Source organism: Squalius cephalus (genome assembly GCF_949319135.1).
Source record: "Squalius cephalus genome assembly, chromosome: 7".
Lineage (NCBI taxonomy): Eukaryota > Metazoa > Chordata > Actinopteri > Cypriniformes > Leuciscidae > Squalius > Squalius cephalus.
The window spans coordinates 42,097,909-42,120,363 of record NC_137128.1 but is presented as its reverse complement, the minus strand read 5'-3'; the positions used below and the strand labels follow the sequence as shown (position 1 = coordinate 42,120,363).

At 37.4% G+C, this 22,455-nt stretch overlaps 2 protein-coding genes across 6 annotated transcripts in view; one reads left to right on the top strand and one right to left on the bottom strand.

Annotated features, from left to right (window-relative positions):
• Window positions 1–356: 356 nt before the first annotated feature.
• Window positions 357–10,901, top strand: cactin. Its single transcript, XM_079877671.1, has 10 exons — window positions 357–673; window positions 1,417–1,915; window positions 3,042–3,137; window positions 3,907–4,052; window positions 4,130–4,292; window positions 4,437–4,551; window positions 7,360–7,552; window positions 7,644–7,766; window positions 8,901–9,259; window positions 10,086–10,901. The coding sequence occupies exons 1-10, from the start codon at window positions 393–395 to the stop codon at window positions 10,574–10,576; spliced, it is 2,466 nt and encodes an 821-aa protein (XP_079733797.1). The 5' UTR covers window positions 357–392; the 3' UTR covers window positions 10,577–10,901.
• Window positions 10,902–13,280: 2,379 nt separating this feature from the next.
• sema4e (semaphorin 4e) overlaps window positions 13,281–22,455 on the bottom strand; it is a 15,503-nt gene continuing 6,328 nt past the window's right edge. For all 5 annotated transcript variants that reach the window (XM_079877674.1, XM_079877675.1, XM_079877673.1 and 2 more), the window contains exons 4-16: window positions 19,953–20,098; window positions 19,747–19,809; window positions 18,988–19,086; window positions 18,781–18,880; window positions 18,502–18,612; window positions 17,387–17,538; window positions 17,099–17,271; window positions 16,821–16,977; window positions 16,507–16,729; window positions 16,055–16,170; window positions 14,269–14,426; window positions 13,998–14,050; window positions 13,281–13,919 (exon numbers count right to left, since the gene is read on the bottom strand). In XM_079877674.1, coding sequence (XP_079733800.1) covers window positions 13,294–13,919; window positions 13,998–14,050; window positions 14,269–14,426; window positions 16,055–16,170; window positions 16,507–16,729; window positions 16,821–16,977; window positions 17,099–17,271; window positions 17,387–17,538; window positions 18,502–18,612; window positions 18,781–18,880; window positions 18,988–19,086; window positions 19,747–19,809; window positions 19,953–20,098 — 2,177 coding nt within the window. In that variant the 3' untranslated portion in view covers window positions 13,281–13,293. The remainder of the gene's footprint in view (window positions 13,920–13,997; window positions 14,051–14,268; window positions 14,427–16,054; window positions 16,171–16,506; window positions 16,730–16,820; window positions 16,978–17,098; window positions 17,272–17,386; window positions 17,539–18,501; window positions 18,613–18,780; window positions 18,881–18,987; window positions 19,087–19,746; window positions 19,810–19,952; window positions 20,099–22,455) is intronic.

Below are 22,455 nucleotides of genomic sequence, written 5' to 3'. Positions count from 1 at the left end.
TGTTGTGTTTGTCAAGTTATTATAGTGTAGTGTAGTACCGTGTGGCATTTAAATTAATAATGTATTCATTTAAATGAATAGTGTATTTTACATTTTTTAACGAAAGTTCAAATTAAAATGACGAAGAAACAGCGAGCCGTCAACATTCCGCCTCAAACAGGACCTCAGATGAGGAGCTCTATATATCGCCTGCTTGAAATTGTACGAATAACGTTATTTGTATAAAGCTTGAACAATAATAAACATGCATATTTTCCAATATATTTATATAAATAAGATTTATTATTTCATCTGAACGATTATCACATCGTATATATAAGTATTACCAACATTATCTATCTAACAGTAACGTTACCTATTTACGCGACGCGGCGCGGTCAGGACCTGAAAACATGGGATCGAAGAAGCATCGTAGGAGCCGATCGCGGTCTTGCTCTCAAGAAAGATCCCGCGGACATGTCCGTTCGCCAGAGGACAGACAAAGTCGGAACCGCTCTCCTGTGAAGGGTTCTCGCAGACGAGGGCGGTCTGAAAGCGGCGGCTCCAGGAGCAGCGGAGGTTCCGCAGGCCCGAGCCGACACAGAGGCAGGGAGTCCGGCCACTCCAGCGACTCCGACCGCGATCATAGAGACAGAAGAGCTCGATCACACGGAAGATCAAAAGACAGAGACAGGTACTTAAAAACATAGACACAAATAATCAAACTATTCTGTAGGAATTTCAGGTTGTCTGTTAGGAGGGGTGTAAAAAAAAAACAGTGTAAAAAGTTTAAATGATATCAAACAGTATAACGTACTATAAGTACTATAAGTAATGTAACGTAAAAGGCAAGCCAATGCGAGTTTATTTATCCACCGTAGTAATTCAAGTGTTTTTAAAAGGAAAAAGTAATAATACAAAGTACAAATACAAAATTTATTTTCCAAATAATATTTTAGACATTTATAATACTGTTTTTTTTTTTAACAGTGTAAATTGAGTCTTTATACAATAAAGCAGGTATTATCCTTTTAAATTTCAAAGTCGGCATGCAACGGAAGTTGTAATATACTTTTCTTTATCATTGTGATGTATATCTGAGTGAAATGGCTTATTGAATATGGACTTAATTTAGTCTATCGGTTGATTTGATGGTTGTGGTTTGCTATTAGTGGATAAACATCATCAGAGATGCCGATGCAAGAGAGAGGGGACGTTACTTTGATGAAATATTATGAGGCCACATGAATTATAAAACAAATAATGATGTTCAGTGTGCACTGAGAAATTATTTATAATAAATAGGGAATTTTGATTTCATGGCGACTTTATAATTGGGGTCCTTCATACAAGGATGATCATATCCAAAAAACTGAAAACTCCTGATTGTGATTGCAAGTGTTCTAACTGTTTTTTTATTATTATTTATTGTTTTAGCTCTTCAGGTGATAATCACAATGACCATAAGAAACATAAGATGAAGATGAAACACAAGGATGAAAAGAGGAGGAGGAGAAGCTCGTCACGCTCCAGCACAGACTCCAGCGTGGAGCGCGAGCGAGAGAGGAGGAGACGACAGAGCAGGAGTCCCAGCCGGGAGAGAGGGAGGAGAAAGAGTAAAGAGAGGGAACGAGACAGACGTAGACGCTCGGAATCCAGATCCTCGAGTTCCTCTTGCTCCTCCGTCGACTCCGATCAGGGGGGAAAGACGGCACAGGGTCCATCCAATGCCAAAGAAGAGACCAAGAAGAAGAAGGAGATGATGAAAGCGCTGGAGACCCCAGAGGAGAAGAGAGCCAGGCGTCTGGCCAAGAAAGAGGCCAAAGAGAGGAAGAAGAGAGAGAAGATGGGCTGGAGTGAAGAGTACATGGGCTACACCAACGCCGACAATCCGTTTGGAGACAACAACCTGCTCGGCACGTTCAAGTGGCAGAAGGTGAGGGAGATGCATGAGAGCAGAGGTCAAATGCTGAGGGTGGAAATGTGACCTTTTGATCACGTTACGGCGAAACAAAACAATATTTACCTTAAAACATGCCATGATACAATTCAGGGGCCTGTGATCGATATATCAGTTATGATATTATGTGACAGGACTGGGTATTGAAACATATTTCACAATTTGATTCTATTTCGATTCACAAGCTTGTGATTTGATACCGATTAGTGAACTAGTTGGTACTACATTAATATAATAATGAAGGTTAAAATTGACTGATTTCTGATTTGTGTACAAACACTTAAAAGAAGGACATTTTTAGTATAACAAAGTTATAATACTAACTTTATAATTACACAATTACGTTTTGACTCCAATTTGTTTTTTTTAAATATAAACTTTTAAGTGATTGTCATAAAAACTCTTTGCTTGATCTGAGGAGGCAACAGCGATCTGTTACGCCACATTAAAGAGCACCAAAACGGTAGTGTTCGAAATTTTACATAAAATTGACAGAATTTGAAATCTGAGACTTCGTTTCATATCAAATTAAAAAAGCTTATTGCGAGTTATTGGATGGGAGGCGAGCTACAATGTTCTGTTCATTCATCAACTAAAAACAGAGATCGACTAAAATATCGATCAATTCAAACCAGTTCATAAAAATGAGAATCAATATTTTTTTTACCCAGCCATATTATGTGCCTATTTTACACAGCCAGCATTTTTTACTCACAAATGCAACCAAAATGTAACATTAAACATTTAATTGAACTCCTCTCTGAAAATCCTGCAAATCTCAATTGGGACATCTACAACAAAAAATACACTTTAAAAAAGAATTATGTAGAAAAAATCAAATTACTAATGAGTTTATCAGTCATCTGTTGATGACAGCTCATCATTGACTTGTGTAAAGAAAACAATTAAGACAGTCTCAAATGTATATTGATTGATACATAATATTGTTAGTCATTTGATTGGTGCATAGATTGATATCGATGGACCATTACACCCCTAAATGCATCTCGATATTGCAGTGATGTTGCTTGAGAAAGTCTGGTTAGGACTAAAGAAATCAAGTTCATTTTTCTGCTGTGTGTGTGTGTGTGTGTGTTTTCAGGCTCTGGAGAAGAAAGGCATCGGGCACTTGTCAGAAAAAAATCTGAAGGAGAGAAATAAACACATCCAGGAGGAAAACCGCAGGGAACTACAGAAGGTGCCAAACGCTTCTGAACACTGACATCATGTTATAGAATTGGGAATTTTATAGGGGACTTTGTTGAATTAAGAAAAACTACAGAATTTAGAAAAATGTATATACACTTGAAAAAGTATTTTTAGTTAACATGACTGGAGGCACCATAAACAAATATGTGATCATATTTTACAATAGTTTAATTAGTCAAAATCAAATATAAAATAATGTTCAAAAGGTCAGTAGTTCATTAATTTTCATATATAATGTGACAACATATCAGTGTTATTTTTTTTAATATTTTTGAATTAGTTTTTATTTTTATATTTTCTTAAAGTATTTTAGTAATTTGTTGTGTGTTTTAGTTTGCCATTTTTATTAGTTTTAGTTCTTTGTAAATGTCTAAATAGTTTTGTATTTATTTTTATTTCAGTTTTAGTTATTTTAGTCGATCAGGTTAAACTGAATGGAAATTAGAAATGTTGTTTTGGCAACTAGCTAAAATAAAATAAGTTAAAAAAAATTTATATTTATTTAATTTTAGTTAGTTTATTTTATTTTAAGTAACTGAAGTTTTTTTGTTTTACTGTTTTAGTTTTAGTCAACTGTAATAACCCTGCAACATTTGAATCAAACTTTCATGACATTCATAACTATTGATTCATTTCCCTAATTAAATGTTCTCATAATAAATTGTACTGTATTTTTTACAACTTTTTTGTTAAATGTGCATCCAGATTGCTAAAATGAAATAAAAAGTGAAGTAAATGTTTGAGACTTGTGTGTTCAGGTGAAGCAGCTGCGCCTGGAGCGAGAGCGGGAGAAGTCCATGCGGGAGCAGGAGCTGGAGATGCTGCAGAGGGAGAAAGAGGCGGAACATTTCAAAACATGGGCGGAACAGGAGGACAACTTTCATCTGCACCAGGCCAAACTGAGGTCACGCTCTTCAGATGGCTGATCTTTTGATACATGTGATTGAATCATTTGTAACGTGTTTCTGTGATGTGATGCAGGTCTAAGATTCGTATCCGTGATGGCCGAGCGAAACCCATCGACCTGTTGGCCAAATACATCAGCGCTGAAGATGATGATCTGTCGGTGGAGATGCATGAGCCGTACACCTTCCTCAACGGACTCACCGCCACAGACATGGAGGACCTGCTGGAGGACATCAAGGTGTGTGTGAGAGAGAGAGAAACAATCATTTAACACTTGATTGGTTCAGACATTACATTAAAATGTAAAGTAACCGTACTTGCATAACTTCCAGGGTGATTTTGGTCATAGTCGTGGTTTTAACTGCTGTGTTACTGGCTGCAGGTGTACATGGAGCTGGAACAGGGCAAGAACGTGGATTTCTGGAGGGACATGACCACCATTACTGAAGACGAAATCAGCAAACTGCGCAAAATGGAGACGTCAGGGAAAGGGCCAGGTGATGTGATGACCTTCGCTATCATATTTACATTCTGTTTACTTTACAGTTGATTCATAGTTGAGTAAATATGTGACCCTGGATCACAAAACCAGTCACATGTCGCACTGGTATATTTGTGGCAATAGCCAACAATACATTGTATGGGTCAAAATTATAGATTTTTCTTTTACGCCAAAAATCATTAGGATATTAAGTAAAGATCATGTTCCATGAAGGTATTTTGTAAATTTCCTACTGTAAAGATGAGTGAATGCAGCACAAACGCCAACATAAATGGAGAACTTTAAAGGTGATTTTCTCAATGTTTCGATTTTTTTGCACCTTCAGATTCCAGATTTTCAAATAGTTGTATCTCGGCCAACTATTGTCCAAATAAAGCAATAAAGCAATAAATAAAACATTTATAATGTTACAAAAGATTTCTATTTTAAATAAATGCTGTTCTTTTGACCTTTCAAAGAATCCTGAAGGAAAAAGTATCAAGGTTAACTTTCCACAAAAATATTAAGCAGCACAATTGTTTTAAAGGGGTGATGAACTGAGAAATCAAAATTTCCTTGAGCTTTTGACATATAAGAGATCATCATACTATAATAATATCCTGTAAGTTTCAGAACTGAAAACTACCTTGTTAGTCCAATAAAAGCTTTTATAGACATCAGGCTCAGCAAACGACTCGTTTTTCAAAGTGGGGAACTATGACGTCAAAGAGGATAAAACACCGCCTCCACAAAAGAAGATCAACGCCTACTTCAACACGGCCTGTTTAGCCCCGCCCACCGATTCGCCCAAACATGCTAAATAACATAGGACGACATGATGATTGCTAAACCGGATCGAGCTACTTCCAAGCAATAAACATGCTGTTGACTAAATATTGTGCAGCGCCTGTTTGTGGAAGAAGACAGTCTGCATAAGCTTCCTTCGGATTCCAGCATGGTTAAACTTTATTAAATCAGTCAATCACAATTTCCCGACACGGATCTGCCAGCAACATGTAAGTAACCATGTGTACTCTAATGCCTGATCTGCGATCAGTGATTTCTGATGTGTAATTATTCAAGTTCAGATATCTTTCTCTTAAAATCGTTCAATACTGTTTATGCATCAGTGACTAAACGATCAACTTCACATAATTTCTCGTAGTATTATGAAAATAATCTTTTTTAAACTGTTATTAAATTATATACAGAAAGCGATCAAAGAACGATCCCTTTCGCCCAAGCTGTCAATCAAACAGCACAGCGCGAGCCGCGAGAGCTTATCTCGACACTTACCAAACTCGTGATGACATAATGACACTGTTACACTACACAACGAAGCTCTTACTGTGTACTCACATCGTGTTTGCATTGTGATTTGGTGTAAGCATTTGTAAGAGTGCAAAAATTGCGTTGCAATGATAAGATCTTTATTCACGCGATCAACAGACTGTCTGTCATCTGCTCAGTCAGTGCTCATCATGCTGCAACCTTTCATGTGATGGAATAGATTTAAATATAATGCTTTAAACGATACTTTTCACGATTTGTTAATCTCTATAGCTGTAATAGTAAAAACGTAGTAAAAGTTTTCGAGAGAGTTCATGTAATACTAGATATTTCATATGCAAGCGTGTCAGCCAATCACAGCAGTGGGCGTTTGCACTGCAGTCTCACAGCAGACACGCCCCTTTAAACAGAGCGTTCAAATCTGAAGCTGAAATCAGGCTTGGAAAAATGGCTTTTATTTATAAATTATGACAATTTTTGATGTAAAAATCATACTAACATTATAAGGGCACCCCAGGGAACATTATAAAATAATAAAACAATCCAGTTCATGACCCCTTTAAACATTGATAATAATCGGAAATATTTTTTGGGCATCAAATCATCATATTAGAATGATTTCTGAAGGATCATGTGACTCTGAAGACGTGAGTAACGATGCTGAAAATTCAGCCTTGATTACAGGATTACATTTTCTATTCAAATAGAAAAGGTATTTTAAATTATAATAATATTTAGCAACATTACAGTATTTTTGATCAAATAAATGCAGCCTTGGAAAGCAAAAGAGACTTATTTAAAAAATATATATATATACCAATCCCAAACTTTTGAATTGTAGTGTATACATTTTTTTATTGTATTATAGATTATTCATTATTTATTTGTCATTATTAAAGTTTTTCATACAGTAGTGGGCAAATATTTTTAATGACCCTGCAAGTTTGATTAAACCAAGTTTGATTAAACCATCAAAATACATGGAAAATATTTAACATTTTTTATTATTTTAATAACACTAAACTGACTAAATTATTTGGCAAAAAAGGGGTACTTCAACTACAGGTTTTATTTTACTATGCAAAAACAAAAAGCTCACAGGAAAAAGCATATGTTGACTATAACAATCAGTTATTAATATTCATTGGTTCTTGCTTGCTTTTGCATGTGTTCATAATTACTTTGAATGTCAGCCTGGTCAAAAATGGTCACGTTTCATATTACAAATAAAATTATTGACTCCAAGCACAACTAAGAAATATGCTTACAAAATCTTGAACACTTTTTGAATAATATTTGAATAAAGTGTGAAGATGTCAGTTTTCCTAGTCCAGACGTCACTTTTGGCCTCTAGCTACAGTTCTCTCTAAATAACTGCAGTGAACTCATTTCAAATCTACAAATTCACGTAACAGTGCAAATGAAATATGTTAAATGAAACCTGTGAGGTTATACAGATTTCTACAACACTTCTCATCATTTAGTACATTTAGTAATGAAAGTCATCCATCTCTGATTTTGGTTTTTGATTCAGGTGACCGGCGTGAGGGCATAAACACATCTGTCAGCACAGATGTGCAGAGCGTGTTTAAAGGGAAGACTTACAGTCAGCTTCAGGCTCTTTATATGAACATCGAGAGTAAGATCCAGGCCGGAGGCTCCAACCTGGACATCGGCTACTGGGAGAGTCTCCTGCAGCAGGTGCGGGTCTACATGGCACGGGCCAGGTGCGTATCCCAGCAGAACTGTCCTGGGGATTTTGGCAGTTTTTAGCATTCAGCAATGTCTTATAATAAGGGCCTGTGTGTGTTTGTGAAGGCTGAGAGAGCGCCATCAGGACGTCCTGCGGCAGAAGCTGTATAAACTCAAGCAGGAACAGGGTGTGGAGAGTGAACCGCTTTTCCCCATCATCAAAGAGGAGCCGGAGAATGAGCGGCCCATGTGAGTGGTTTCATTTCTACCTGAACGTTCAGACTTACAAGTGCTATTTTTTTAAAGAGACATTTGGGTTGAAAATTCAAAATAGCTATGTTTCCAAGATGGAAAAATTAAATAAATTGGAACCTGCTGAATTAAAAATGCAACAAAGGCCATGTGACTGTGTAGTACGCTATGTTGTCATTCTGCACACTGTTTCACATATAATTAGAAAACATAATATGCATTATACAGTATATACTAGAGCTGCATGATTAATTGTGAAAAGGTCACAATCTCTTATTCCTAAATGACAATGATAAACCTTTGACAAGTACGATCACAGCGAACATTCAGATCTGGGTTCTGATCCAGAGAGAGCAGTTGTCATGTACAGATATGAAACAGCTTCACTCAGTCTTTTCAACCACACAGTATCATTGTTTCTGTGTTACAAATATTCGTATTATAACAGAAGTGCTGGGATTAAAGTTTATATTTCACATATAAACAATTATGTCTATGATAGTGAATCTAGCATTTAAAATAACCGTTACACCAGTAGGTGGCGACAAGTGACTTAAAATAATAATGATAGTTTCAATCTAATCACAACCGACTGGAAAATTCAATAAAATGACCTGAATGCTTAGACTTCTGAATCTGAATGTTATTTTTTGACTGATTTGAACTGGAGAAAAATACTATATTATATAACTGTATTTTTTAAGATGGAAATAAACTGGACTCAATCTTCTGAATTAAACATGCAACTTTGTGAGGTCACAACTAAGTAGTTTACCACAGTTTTAAATGATTATTATTGCATTCTGAATTCTATTTCATTTATTATTATTTTTTAAATAGTATGCATTATACATTATGTACTTCTTACTAGCAGTATGCTAATATTCCTGGGTTTCCATGATGATAGAAAACCTGGAAATATCAGGGAATTTGTATTATAATGATCAAATTTGGGCCTGAAAATATCATGGATAAAATTATCGAGTTACTCAGCTCTAAATAACTGAAAATTATAGTTCTAAAATAGCTCTAAAATATGTCAAAACCTGAAATTGCACTATAAAATGTTTTAATATATATTTGCATTCTATACATACCCCCAACGTTTGATTTGTCCATTCTGTTACCCAGTAGCCCCAGAGAGGCGGAGTCTGCAGATGAAGAAGCGGGCAGCTCTCAGCAAGGTGCCAACTTGGAGAAAGAGGAGGGGAGACAGACCAAGAGGAAGGATGGAGAAGAGGGTGAGCGGTCTGGAAGAAGCAGTCCTGAGGAGAAGAAAGGAGATGGAGAGGAGGGAGAGAAAGATGAAGCAGCGGAGTCTGTGTTAACAGAGGAGGATCTGATCCAGCAGAGTCAGGCTGAGTACGACTCCGGCCGCTACAGTCCCACGCTCCTTCAGCCCTCCGAGTTACCGCTGGACACACACATCATGAAGGTGGAGGAGGACCTGCAGAGACTCCTGCTGGCCCGGAGACAGCTGCAGGTGACAGGTGCGTATCGCATCATAGACCGTAGTGACATTACACACACCACATGCTTTAACGGTTCACTACCAGAATTGTATCAGGAAAAAAAAGTCAAATGTGAACGTTTAAAGTTGAAAATAGGCATGCACTTACAGTGTTTGAAAGAATTTATGGGCAGTGTATAGAACATTTTTTTTTTTTTAATTGGCTTCCTATTCTTTCTCCCCACTGTTTTTTTTTTGTTGTTGCTTTTTCCAACAAAAAAGTTTTTTTTTTTGGTTTCCTGCACGTAATTTCAACTTCTGCCACTGGGAGGCGCATTATGTCCCATCCCACCCCCGCCCCTGTACAGGCCACTTTGAATTTGTGAGGGTGGTAAAAAATATGTATAAAGATTTTTTTTTAAAAATTGTTTACATTTTATTTGGGTGTTACAAACCGCAGAAAAGCAGGAAATAGACTCAGGGAGGCACTTAATGAGCTTCATTAATGAGCTGAACAGAACATGTTTTACTTGATATCTTCAGGTTGTCATCCTGAAGTATCATGCATGGCTCTCACTCGTCAAGCAGGTTCGGTTGAGCTTCTGTTTATGTTCGCTGATCAGTGTTTAAATGTGAACAAAAGCATAAATTCAATCTGAAAAATGAACCCTTGAGTTATTTTGTAGACCTGTAATTACAGAAAATGAATCACCATGTGTCAGCCAATTGAAATTAAGAATTCTTGTAGTATAAGGGACCATAAAGATCTTTACCTGATAGGAGCATTAAACTAGCTCATTAAGAGTTCACATTTCCCTTCTGTTAAGATTTACTCATGCTAAAACGTTTGTCTTTTTCTTGAACAGGTGATGCAAATGAAAGTGCGGAGGATGCATTTGTGCGTCGCGCTAAAGAGGGAATGAGCGGCGACGAGGCCCAGTTCAGTGTGGAAATGCCTTTGACTGGAAAAATGTACCTGTGGGCCGACAAATACCGGCCGCGCAAGCCCCGCTTCTTCAACCGCGTTCACACCGGCTTCGAGTGGAACAAATACAACCAGACGCATTACGACTTCGACAACCCGCCGCCCAAGATCGTCCAGGGCTACAAGTTCAACATCTTCTACCCCGATCTCATCGACAAACGCTCAACTCCACAGTACTTCCTCGAGCCCTCAAGCGACAACAAAGACTTTGGAATTCTGCGCTTCCACGCCGGACCGCCGTACGAGGACATCGCCTTCAAGATCGTGAACCGTGAATGGGAGTATTCCCATCGGCATGGCTTCCGGTGCCAGTTCGCCAATGGGATCTTTCAGCTGTGGTTCCACTTTAAGCGGTACCGCTACAGGCGGTGAAGAGGAGGATCTGCTAGCGTTTGATTTATATAAGCCGAGTGTTGATTATAGAGAACACTGAACGTTTATTTTCAAATGCTGTAAAATTGGTGTAAATCTTAAAATACAAGTACAAACTCTGCCATACACATCCCCCGTTAGTGGAAAAACTGGTTTTCAATGGGATAGGACCTAAATACGTGTACTTGACCTTGACATTTTCTGTTTTGCAGGCACTTTGCTTGAATTTGATTCCTTTTTAAAACATGTTAATTGTTTGTACTTTAAAATTGTTTTTTTTTTTTCTATTTGTCTTTGAGATGATACATTAAAGGTTGAATGCTAACTTTTTTTTGTGCTCATTTTTTATTCGTTTTTCATTGACAAAAGGCTTTTTACAGCATTTAAGGTACAAAAATTGTATTAAAGTTAAAAATATTGTTAGCATCTAAAACAAGTTTCTGCTGTACATTCATTATTTATATATATATTAATGAATGTACAGCAGAAACTCATATATATATTAATCTTTTTTTATAATATATAAATTTTAATTTTATTTATCATATATAAAAACAAGTTTCTGCTGTACATTCATTATACATTCATTAAAAACATGTAACATGAGCTACATTAAACTTTGACTAAGATGCAGTCATTTGACACTTGTCTTGGCATCCTGAACAGACAGGAAGTTCATTCTTGTCCATGTGAAATTTCCTTTAAAGGCAACATACATGGGTTTGTTGCAACACCCACCGCAGGTTTTAACAAGACATCATTAATTTTAACCCTGAAGGGTTCCCCTAAAACAGGAAAACAACCAATACAATTGTCCAGAAATAGAATCAAAATAGTCTCTTGCCTCAGACTTCAGGGCTCATGTTTTTTATCAGCCGACCTGGGAAAAAAATCATGTTCACAAGATTCTTAGTTAATAAATGATCACTTCTGAGGGAGAACTAATCACTGGATTTGATTCAGTTTGTTTGCGGCTCTTACTAGCAAGTAAAGTACATATTTATTAGCAGAACAGTATTTTTGGCCTTGATAGGGGCCGTTCACACAAAATACTTTTTATTCCACTGCACTCCTTTTCCATTGTTTTTCTATTTAAACTTATGCTAGACTGATGTGTTTGACCATTGTGCTTGCTTTTTTTTATTCCATGCACTGCCCTTGCAAAAATGCGTTCTGTGTGAATGGCCCTTTAGGCCAGTGAAATAATCAGTATTCATTTTGGACAGGATGCAATTCTTATCACTGAGAGGCCATTCACACAGAATGTCTTCTTTTATCTCGAGTACTGCATTTGTCATGCGCAAGACACAGCAAAAGATGTTAGTGCTACGTTCAAAGACATCCTTCTAGTGCATAGTGCAACAGAGAAAAACAAAAAAAACAATAAAAAAGTGCAGTGTAATGCATAACGCGTTCTGTGTGAACAACCCCTAACTCTTTACATGGCTTTACTGATTTCTGAGAAACAGTTTGTGGTATAATTTCTCATATTGTGGTATAATCTATTTTATAAAACACACATGTGGTTGGTCGCTTGTGTAGGTACATGATAAGATGATCATTTCCTGTCTAAGTGGGTCGTACCAAAAGTATTATAATGGGCCTGTCCAAATACCCACACTTGTGGTCTTTGCACTTGATGACTTGTCTACTACGATGACATATTTCCTGTAAGTGTTCAAGCGGCATGAAGACTGCAAGAATGAAATGTTGTATCTAATTAATTTAACTTGCACTGGATAGTTTTCTTCACAATTTTTAGGGCACATGAGTTCTTGAAAATGATGGGATACACTTAGCTTTAAATACCGTTCTGAAGCAGTATTAGAGATGGATTTAGTGTGCTTTGAGGTCAGTCTTGCACACTTATTTCCCATCACGTATATGCGCTCTCAAGTGATTAAGATCACAAGTGTGGGTACAGGGTATTTACTGCTATAGTTTCAGATAAAAAAAAAGTCGGCTGTGCAAATAATTTGGTGTATAGTGAGGAAACAGCAGGGCCATTCGGTTCAACAAAAACCACTAGAGAGTGTATTTGTGTGTATGAGTATATGTGCATGCTGTATGGCTGCTAGTAGCCTATGTGATGTAGTTGTGTATGATTTGGGAATAGGGGAGAGCCTATACACCGACTCCACAGCTCGGGAGGTGCTTGTAAGATACTTGGCTCAGCTTGTAATTCCTCTTACATGATGCAAGCCATGACCATATAAGCATCAATGATTGGCACGATTTCTCAAAAACGGAATACTTTTAAGCTATTAAACCAAAAACAGTTAGCTTTTTAAATGCTATTTTAAACGCAAGCAACAACATTCATGAGGCAGCTTGACAAATATGATTTGAAATATAGCCCAGCAGATTGACATACACTAAAGCTCGTTGTGCATGACTGAAATAGCTGCCTAGTGGCGTTACAAAAATGGCCACCAAGTGATTTGACTTTGAAGGGACTTTGGCAGTTCTTTGCCAGTATAAGCTGCAATGTGGACAGGTTTATGCTAAAAAGTCTGGTTCAGTGTCTTTTTTGTCCATTGGACATTTGGCATTTAGAATGAAAGGCAATTCATCAAGGACACAAAGTGGGTCAAAACAGCAGTTTAGTCAAGAGTTAGCAGGTGCAAAAGAGGAACCAGCATCCGTGGGCTTGTTCTGCATTTAAATGATGAACCGTCACATTAGCCGCATTAGCAAGTCCGTGCATAAAAACAATCTCAGATCTCTGATTCATCATCTATATATCTCAATGAGAGCTGACCTGAGGAACCAACCGTGGTTGAGAGTCTGTCTGTTTCTGTGGGACACCTCTGGATGTTTGCATAGTTGTTGTTGCTGTTCATGTTCACTGTTGATGATGCTACTTGATTATGATGTTGTTGAGCCTGGTTTGCAGAGAACCTCTCGTCTCCGCACCTGTTCGTCGTGTCCTTTACCTTACTGTGGCAACACGGCAAAGGTAAATGCCCTTTGTACAGGTTCCAGATTACTAGCATAGCTAGAATTAAAGACAGTATCACCACCATAGCCACTAGGGTGTTCTCTTTTTCCTTAACGTCACTGAGGGATGCTGTAGTCCCGGGTCCTGACCACATTTTTAGATCATATGCTTTGTGCTGGGGCTTGTATTTCCCCTCGACAGAACTGCAGGTGTAGTGGCCGCTGGCTTCTGCGGAGGCGTTGATGATCATTAGGCTGTCCGAGAGGATATGGAAGGTGTCTGACGGTCTGATCGGTTGTCCGTTCAGCTGCCAGTGAACCTTTGCCAGGTTGGAATAAGGCTGGCACGACAGCTTCACGGTATTGCCGTGGAAAAACGAGATGTTTTCTGGCTTACTGCCACCTGTAATACAAGGTCTAGATGTAGATTCTACCAAAACATACAGTATAAAGATTTTGGGATAAACTGTATTACAATTACCTATTGGTGGACATTGACTGGCGTCACCGTCACTCAAACTCTGAATCATGGTGCTGTGGATGAAAAAATATTACAGCAATCAGTAATATTCCAATATCAATATTTGTAATGGTGTAGACAATGGTGTGCGAAAATATCACTTAAAAATATATACATACATTTTGCATAAGGAACAAATTTTTACATACATTTTTCTGACATTTAAACATTTTCCTGTGAAATTTCCATCACCATATTGCATATATTATATTTATTATATTTGTCTTTTGACCTGTTTCTGTGTGTGCTGTCTATGGTAGAGCAGCGGCTGGTGTTGAGGTCCCAGCCACAGTACGGATCTCTAGCCAGAACGCAGTCCAGACACGCGTGGTACCGCCCGCATTCACTAATGGACAGCTGCGCCACGCCCACCTCCGAACCCACGTACAGCTGTTGTTGGGATGACATCACACATAACTTAACATCTCTATAAACAATAATAGAGATTACAATTATTTAGATTTGTCCCAGATGAACATACAGTGCTATGCATAAGTTTAGACACCCATGCTAAAGTTGACTAAAAAGAGGAATAAAAAATCATCTTTTGGAAATTGAACTTAATGCCTTAATTTAAAAAATTAGGAAAAATCCAACCTTTAAGGACACCAATTTTCTTTGTGAATGAATAATGTATCGTAAATAAATAAATGTTCTTCCTTAAAATACAGGGTGCATAAGTTTGGACACCCCTATGTTAAATTCCCATAGAGGCAGGCAGATTTTTATTTTTAAAGGCCAGTTACTTCATGGATCCAGGATACTATGCATCCTGATAAAGTTCCCTTGGCCTTTGGAATTAAAATAGCACCACATCATCACATAGCCTTCACCATACCTAGAGATTGGCATGGGGTACTTCCCATAAGATCATCTCTCAATGCAAATCAAACTAGCTATTAGGCTAACTGAAATAAAACCATGCCAATCTCTAGGTATGGTGAAGGCTATGTGATGATGGGGCTATTTTAATTCCAAAGGCCAAGGGAACTTTATCAGGATGCATAGTATCCTGGATCCATGAAGTAACTGACCTTTAAAAATAAAAATCTGCCTGGCTCTATGGGAATTTAACATAGGGGTGTCAAAACTTATGCACCCTGTATTTTAAGGAAGAACATTTATTTATTTACGATACATTATTCATTCACAAAGAAAATTGGTGTCCTTAAAGGTTGGATTTTTCCTAATTTTTTAAATTAAGGCATTAAGTTCAGTTTCCAAAAGATGATTTTTTATTCCTCTTTTTAGTCAACTTTAGTTTGGTTGTCTAAACTTATGCATAGCACTGTACATAACCCAAAATAATCCTTTAGAACAACACATAGCCGACACAGCACCATTTAAAAGTTTAAGGTCAGTAATATATATTTTTAAAGAAATTAACTTTTATTCAAAAAGGATGCATTAAATTGATATTGTTATTTTGTTTTATTTTGAAGCACCACTGTTTTCAACATTGATAATAATAATAAATGTCATTTGAGCAGCAAATCAGCATATTAGTATGATTTCTGAAGGATCATGTGACACTGAAGACTGGAGTAATAATGCTGAAAATTCAGCTTTGATCACAGGAATTCTTTTACAATATATTCAAATAGAAAACAGTTATTTTTGTTTGTAATAATATTTCATAATATTACTGTTATATAATATTATTATATACCTGTATTATAATTTTACTGTATTTCTAATCAAAAAAAATGCAGCCTTGGTGAACATTAGTGACCTCTTTTAAAATAAAATATTTTACAGTCCTTAAACTTTTGAACATGTGTATACAGAAAATAATTGTTAACTGGTATTTAAGATTTGACTTAGAATGCCATTCAAACCATGACTTTGGCATTGTTGTTTTACCAAATGAGTTACAGGATTAAAATGAGCTTTGCTGACAGAAACAGAGAGAGTAGAAAATTGCACAACAAACACAGCTCAAGACGTTGCTAAGTGAGTAATAAACACAGCTCATGACGTTGCTAAGTGAGAAATAAACACATCGATCTGCTTTTTACCGTGGTGTTGTAAAGTCGCAGTATCTTGATGGGCTCTGAGGGCTCAAAGACCTGAATCTCTTCCATAATAACCATCTCTCCCTCATAATTCACAGCTTTCAGCACTGAACCGCTCTCTGATACATAACAGAACAGAACACAACGTGGAAGACAAGACAACAATCTCAGTTAAACACACAGCTGAAGATGCCTTTAAATGGCTTGAATATATTATTAATCATATCATATTAATTATATTATCTGTATTAGTAATGGTGTAGATAGAAAAATCATTGGGTGAACATCACAAAAAAATAAATGATTAATTAAGAATAATTTTGCATAAAGAAAACATTTGTGAATTCATTTTTCGGACAATTAAACACATTTTGTATACATTTTGTTACATTTATTTTTGAGGGTTTACTAATTAAAAAAACAACTTCTATAGATTAACACAAGGGCATCTTTACTTGTGCCAATGAGCATGACGTGATGGCTGATCCCGTTCAAGGCAGTCGCTGTGGCCACCACGATTCGAGTGAAAGCAGTGCCGCTCTTCACCAGCAGGGCTCGCTTTCCAATGGCCGAGACGGCCTGGTCCAGCAGAGGCTTTTCTTTAATGAACTGCAGCGTTTTGTCCGGCAGATCCAGGGTTTTGGTGAAGCCCTTTTCTCTGGCATGATTATCAATGCACTTTAGTGAGAAGCAAAGAGAAAGTTACTGAACTTTGGCATCCAGTATTATTGAACGAGTGCCGAACAGAATTATTGGACAGAAGACTCACTGCTCCAGGTCGAGGGTCAGGTAGTTCGGTCGAGTACATCGCCCACTTCACAAACGACGTCTCGACGGTAAAAGGAGCCTTAAACTTGCTCTCTGAGAACACCGTCTTGATGTCTTCAATTTTGTATGCACATACGGCAGAGTATTCAGAGGAGTCTCTGTCGATCAGACACGACACATCAGTTTCAATGGTTTGTAGCATCGAATCTTTCAAAGTTTGGTTTGAGAGTGCAAGTAATTGAGATATGCTTTAAACAAAATCAAAGAGCTCAAACTTACAATTGTAGAGTAAAAACACCATAAAAGACGCAGGTGGTCCAGTCACCTTGGCACAAGTGGAACATGTCCTGGACCAGAAGAGGCAGGTTAATGTTTTGAACGGGACAGTCAAGCCTCGCTTTTAGAAATGATGTCCATTTCTTTTGCAACGTCCTCTGCCCACCCAAGTCTCCCTGCATAGAAAAAATGATATCATTTTGCATAGATGTCATATGTGGTATAGACAGGAAATGCTGTAATGTTTCTTGACATGGGTTTTCATATAGAAATGACTCCAAGGGAGTTTACCTTGCAGACACGAGCCACCCGAGAGACGTCCACCTTGGTGTATGAATCATATTCCACTGCGGTCTCACTGAAGAACAGATAGATCTTGTCATCGTCCCCCTCTGGGTTCGATTCTCCCTCCGGGATGTGGGCCATGTAGACAAAATTTGGTTCTTAAATGACAAATAAATAGCATATTTCAGTCACTATGAACTTCCTGTCACCTTTAATGTGTTTTTACCCGCAGAACTGCTGTTTTTTGTGTTTTCGAATCATTCTCTGTAAATGACTGATCAGCACACTCCTCTCTACCTCTATGACTACCTCTCTGGCACCAATAATTACAACAATCATGGTGAAAGCCACCTTAGATTATGCTTATTTTTAATGACAACTGAACCACTAACCATGTCTGCATACTTTTATACATTGGGTTGCTGTTCAGTGCACATTATTAATAAAACATACTATTCACAAACCGCTAAACCCAGAATTTGAAGTTTCATGTCAAGCTTTTACACTACACTCATATACTCGGCTTACGTACTTGCTTGCTTTTATATAGTATGCATAATCAATAAGGTGTATAGTTAATTTGATGTATTAATATCACAGTTTTACTACATTAGCCACTTTAAGGCCTGGTTTCACAGACAGGGTTTAGATTAAGCCAGGAGTAGGCCTTAGTTCAATTAGAGGACATTTAAGTACCTTTTATAAACATGCCTTAGTGTCTTAGGGCTAAGTGTTTTTCATTTTCACATGAAGTGTTTTTGAAGGTTCCGCTGTTTATACTGATTGAAATACTGCAACAGGTTCTGTAAATTGATTGCAAGTTCCCGAAACTTGCAGTTTGTTCATATATCGTTGTTTTTCTTCTCTTAAGAGGTGATTAAATATTAATGGCTTGAAACAGACGGAAAAACTGACAGGCCTATGCTGCAGTTTTATGGATGTTTTGCACTCCAATTCTTCGTGATTGAAAAGTTTTGGCTGAAAAAGCCACATGAAAAAATATGAATGCGAGTGGTGTTTGCCAGGGTGTTGCAAGGTATTGCAACGAGACTCCTAATGTGTTCTAACTGTCATTAGCACACTGCGGTTGAAGGTTTGTTTAGACATCCCCATTATCTCACCATTAAGCCAGGTGCTTGTAGACTCAGTCCGTATGATTTCATCTGTGCTGCGCATCATAACTGGCTCTAAGCCCCGGAAGTTTGTTGCAGTCGCGGTGTATAACGCTCCATCTGCAAGAGACAAAAAACAAGAAAAAGATGATGTGGAAACTATTGGCACTAAATCAACTCTTGTTGATAGTTGCATATGAGTCCATATGATCTTGTCAGAAGAACTGTCAATTGTGCTTAATCTGTTTTTAACTGGCAAAATTATGAATAAACAGAGTCAGTACGTACCAACCATCTCAGACGTGTATCGTTTAAAAGGATCAAACGGACATTTCCCCTTCCCTTCTTCTGGCTTGTTCTGTAAATTCAGCTGACCACTTGCATAGGACTAAGAATAACATGCAAAAAAAATCAAAAAACCTTAAACACTGTATACTGCACATTCTATGTTTGTAGTGTCTATCTCTAACACTGAGTACAACAGATGAGACTCACCATATTGTCACAGGATGGGTTGAATGCTTTGGTTCCACAAACATACATACTGCCATCTTTATTTTTATGAAGAATTCTGATATAGTTTTTGCACTCATTCTAAAGAAAAAAACAACAATGTGGCCATGGGAAACAAATAAATGATGTGATCTTTGTGTAAGTAAAGACCTATTCTCAATTCTAACCACGATGTCTAACCAAGCAGAACCAAACGCTTCCCTTTCCTGTGTGTTCTTAGAATATATACGTTCATGCGGGTGTTTTTGGCTTTTACTTAGTACTTGATTTATATCTGTCGATGTCTGCTTTATCAATACATGCAGGTTGTACTTTCTTGCATGTTGCTTTGGTTAGTCTTAAAACTTCCTTAAACATCTTGTCACCTTGATATTTGCATAAAATATCAAATTCATGCAGCATCTATGCAATGACACATTTTGTATTTATAAAAAATAAAGGTCATTCCATAAAATACATTTTGAAAATATAATTTAAGTACATTTTAAACATTTTATCAGACAAAGAATGTCTTAAAACTTTAATAAACTGAATACTCTGCATTCACAATAAATGAATACACTTCAGGAGATGAAAGCATACATACTGTATCTGCTAATATATAGCAAGACAGATAATAAGACACAATAAAAGCTGGTGCAAGGTATTACTTGTCCAAAAATTTTTTTTACACACGTATATATCATTAAATGTGAGCCCAAAATGCACCCGTTTTATTGAATTTCAAATGTGAAAACTCACCGTAGCATCTTTTCCTTTACTGACACATTCTTTATGCTGCTGTTCTGTGACTGACCAATTCACCTGAGGAAAAACAACACAACTTATCATCATCCCTGTATACTGCAAAAAAAATAAAAATTCACTGCAGAATGATATTTAATGACTTGGTGAACAACTTTATCACAGCATAAGAAGCTTTTGTAACTATGCATTTAAGACCTCACCATGGCCTTCTTGACTGTAATGTCATCTAGATCGAGGGCAAAAATGGCATCCCTGGCACCCAGGATGAGCATGTGGAGGTCTTCCCGCAGAAGCATAGTGGTGTAGTTCCAAAAACCCTCCTCGCGAAACAAACGTACTCCATTACCTAGCAACAAATGAAAGCCACAGTCAAGGGTAGGAGTTGCAAACGTTTGCCAAAAATGGAAATGTCACACAGAACAACTAAATGTTGTTTGAAAACAAAGAAACGTAGTCCTGTATCTCATCTGTCACCTTTGGCTTGCTCAGTTGGAATTTAAATATACAGAAATACGGTGCGTGCATAATTATTATGCAAGTCGATATTCCTGATCATGTTGTTACTTTTATATAATATATAGAAGTTATTCAGTATAATAGAAGTGAACAACACCTTATATTCAGATGTGTATAATTATTAAGCAGGTTTTCTTTCACAGGTAGAATGGACCAAAAAAAACAAAAAAAAGAGAGATTTAAAGGGATACTCCACTTTTTTTTGGAAATAGGCTCATTTTACAACTCCCCCAGAGTTAATCAGTTGAGTTTTACCGTTTTCGAATCCATTCAGCCGAACTCCGGGTCTGGCGGTACCACTTTTAGCATAGCTTAGCATAATGAATTGAACCGGACAAGACCATTAGCATCTCTCTCAAAGAAATGTTTAACCTCTTGTTTTCCTATTTAAAACTTGACTCTTCTGTAGTTACATTGTGTACTAAGACCGACGGAAAATGTAAAGTTGCGATTTTCTAGGCTGATATGGCTAGGAACTATACTCTCATTCCTGCGTAATAATCAAGAAACTTTGCTGCCGTACCATGAGTCCAGCAGGCGTAATGATATGACGCAGCGCCTGAAAATAGGCTATTCTGTGAAACATGACGCCGGTAGAGTATCCCCTCGACTTACTATCACAGCCCTTTACTACGCACAGAACCATGGCTAATCGCACAGGAAAATCCACTAACTTTACCTAATTTGCTGGCTGAAACTACACAAACTTAGTCCCGGTCACGTTGGAAGTTACAAAGCTGGGGACTATTTTCAGGCGCTGTGTCATATCATTACGCCTGCTGGACTCATGGTACGGCAGCAAAGTTTCTTGATTATTACGCAGGAATGAGAGTATAGTTCCTAGTCATATCAGCCTAGAAAATCGCAACTTTACATTTAGTCGGTCTTAGTACACGATGTAACTACAGAAGAGTCAAGTTTTAAATAGGAAAAATATCGAAACTCTTTGGTCATTTTTTTGAGAGAGATGCTAATGGTCCTGTCCGATTCAATGATCTATGCTAAGCTATGCTAAAAGTGCCAGACCCGGAGATCGGCTGAATGGATTCGAAAACGGTAAAACTCAACTTTTTAACCCTGTGGGAGTTGTAAAATGAGCATATTTCCAAAAAAAAGTGGTGTATCCCTTTAACTCACACTAAAGAGAAATTATTAAAAGCCAATGAGAACTGATGTGATACTACAGAAATGCAAAATTAAGATGTGACCATTGGACAAGAAACGCTCCTTTGGACAGCAGGGTCACAAAAAAAAAAAAACAGGTTGTGAAGAAAATATATTAACTGCAAAAGACTAATAATTAGGTGCGAAACCATCAGAAACCCTTTAGTCTCCAGTGCCACCATTTTCCAGAACTGCAACTTACTTAAGAGTCTCCAGAAGCACAAGGTACCGGTACCAGGTTCTTAGAGACTTTGCTAAGGTAAAGAATCCTGAAACATGACCCACACTTAATAAGAATCACTAGCTGAAGAGTTGTGAAATACATGAAGACTGAATGGCTTTATAGACAGATAGTTTGAGAGTGACTCTTGATGGAGCAGAACCTCTTCCTCTTGCACCACAGTTTGAAGAATTTATCTTCCAGAATCTGGCACTATGATTTGGGAGTTGATCTCCTTCCCTGAAAGACTTGTGCTGGTACCTCATGAGTTAACCAATCTGTCCATAAAACTATTTCACAACCCTTGTAATTTTTATCAAGTGTGGGTCATGTTTCAGGATTCCTTGCCTTGGCAAAGTCATGAGAACCTGACACCTTGTACTTCTGGAGACTCCAGGTAGTTTGCAGTTCTGGAAAATGGTGGCTCTGGAGACTGAGAATTAAGGTGAAGAATTAAGCGTGAAACCAACAGAAACTCTTTTACAGTTAACATGCGTCTTTTCTTCTAAACCTGTTTTTGGTGACCCTGCTGCACTAATGAGCAATGCTTGACCAAAGGTCACACCTTAATTTTACAGTTTCCATAGTATTGCATCCATCTCATTGGCATTTAATATTGAATCTTCATTGTGAGTTAAATCTCTTTTTTGGCCCATTTTACATGTAAAAGAAAATCTGCTTAATGATTATCCACATCTGAACTTCTTGCCCTCGTTAACAATCATATATCACTTGTAAATGATTAAATACAAAATCACTAATTATTAAGATTGATGTGGTTTAAAATTGGTAAAATGTGCTTG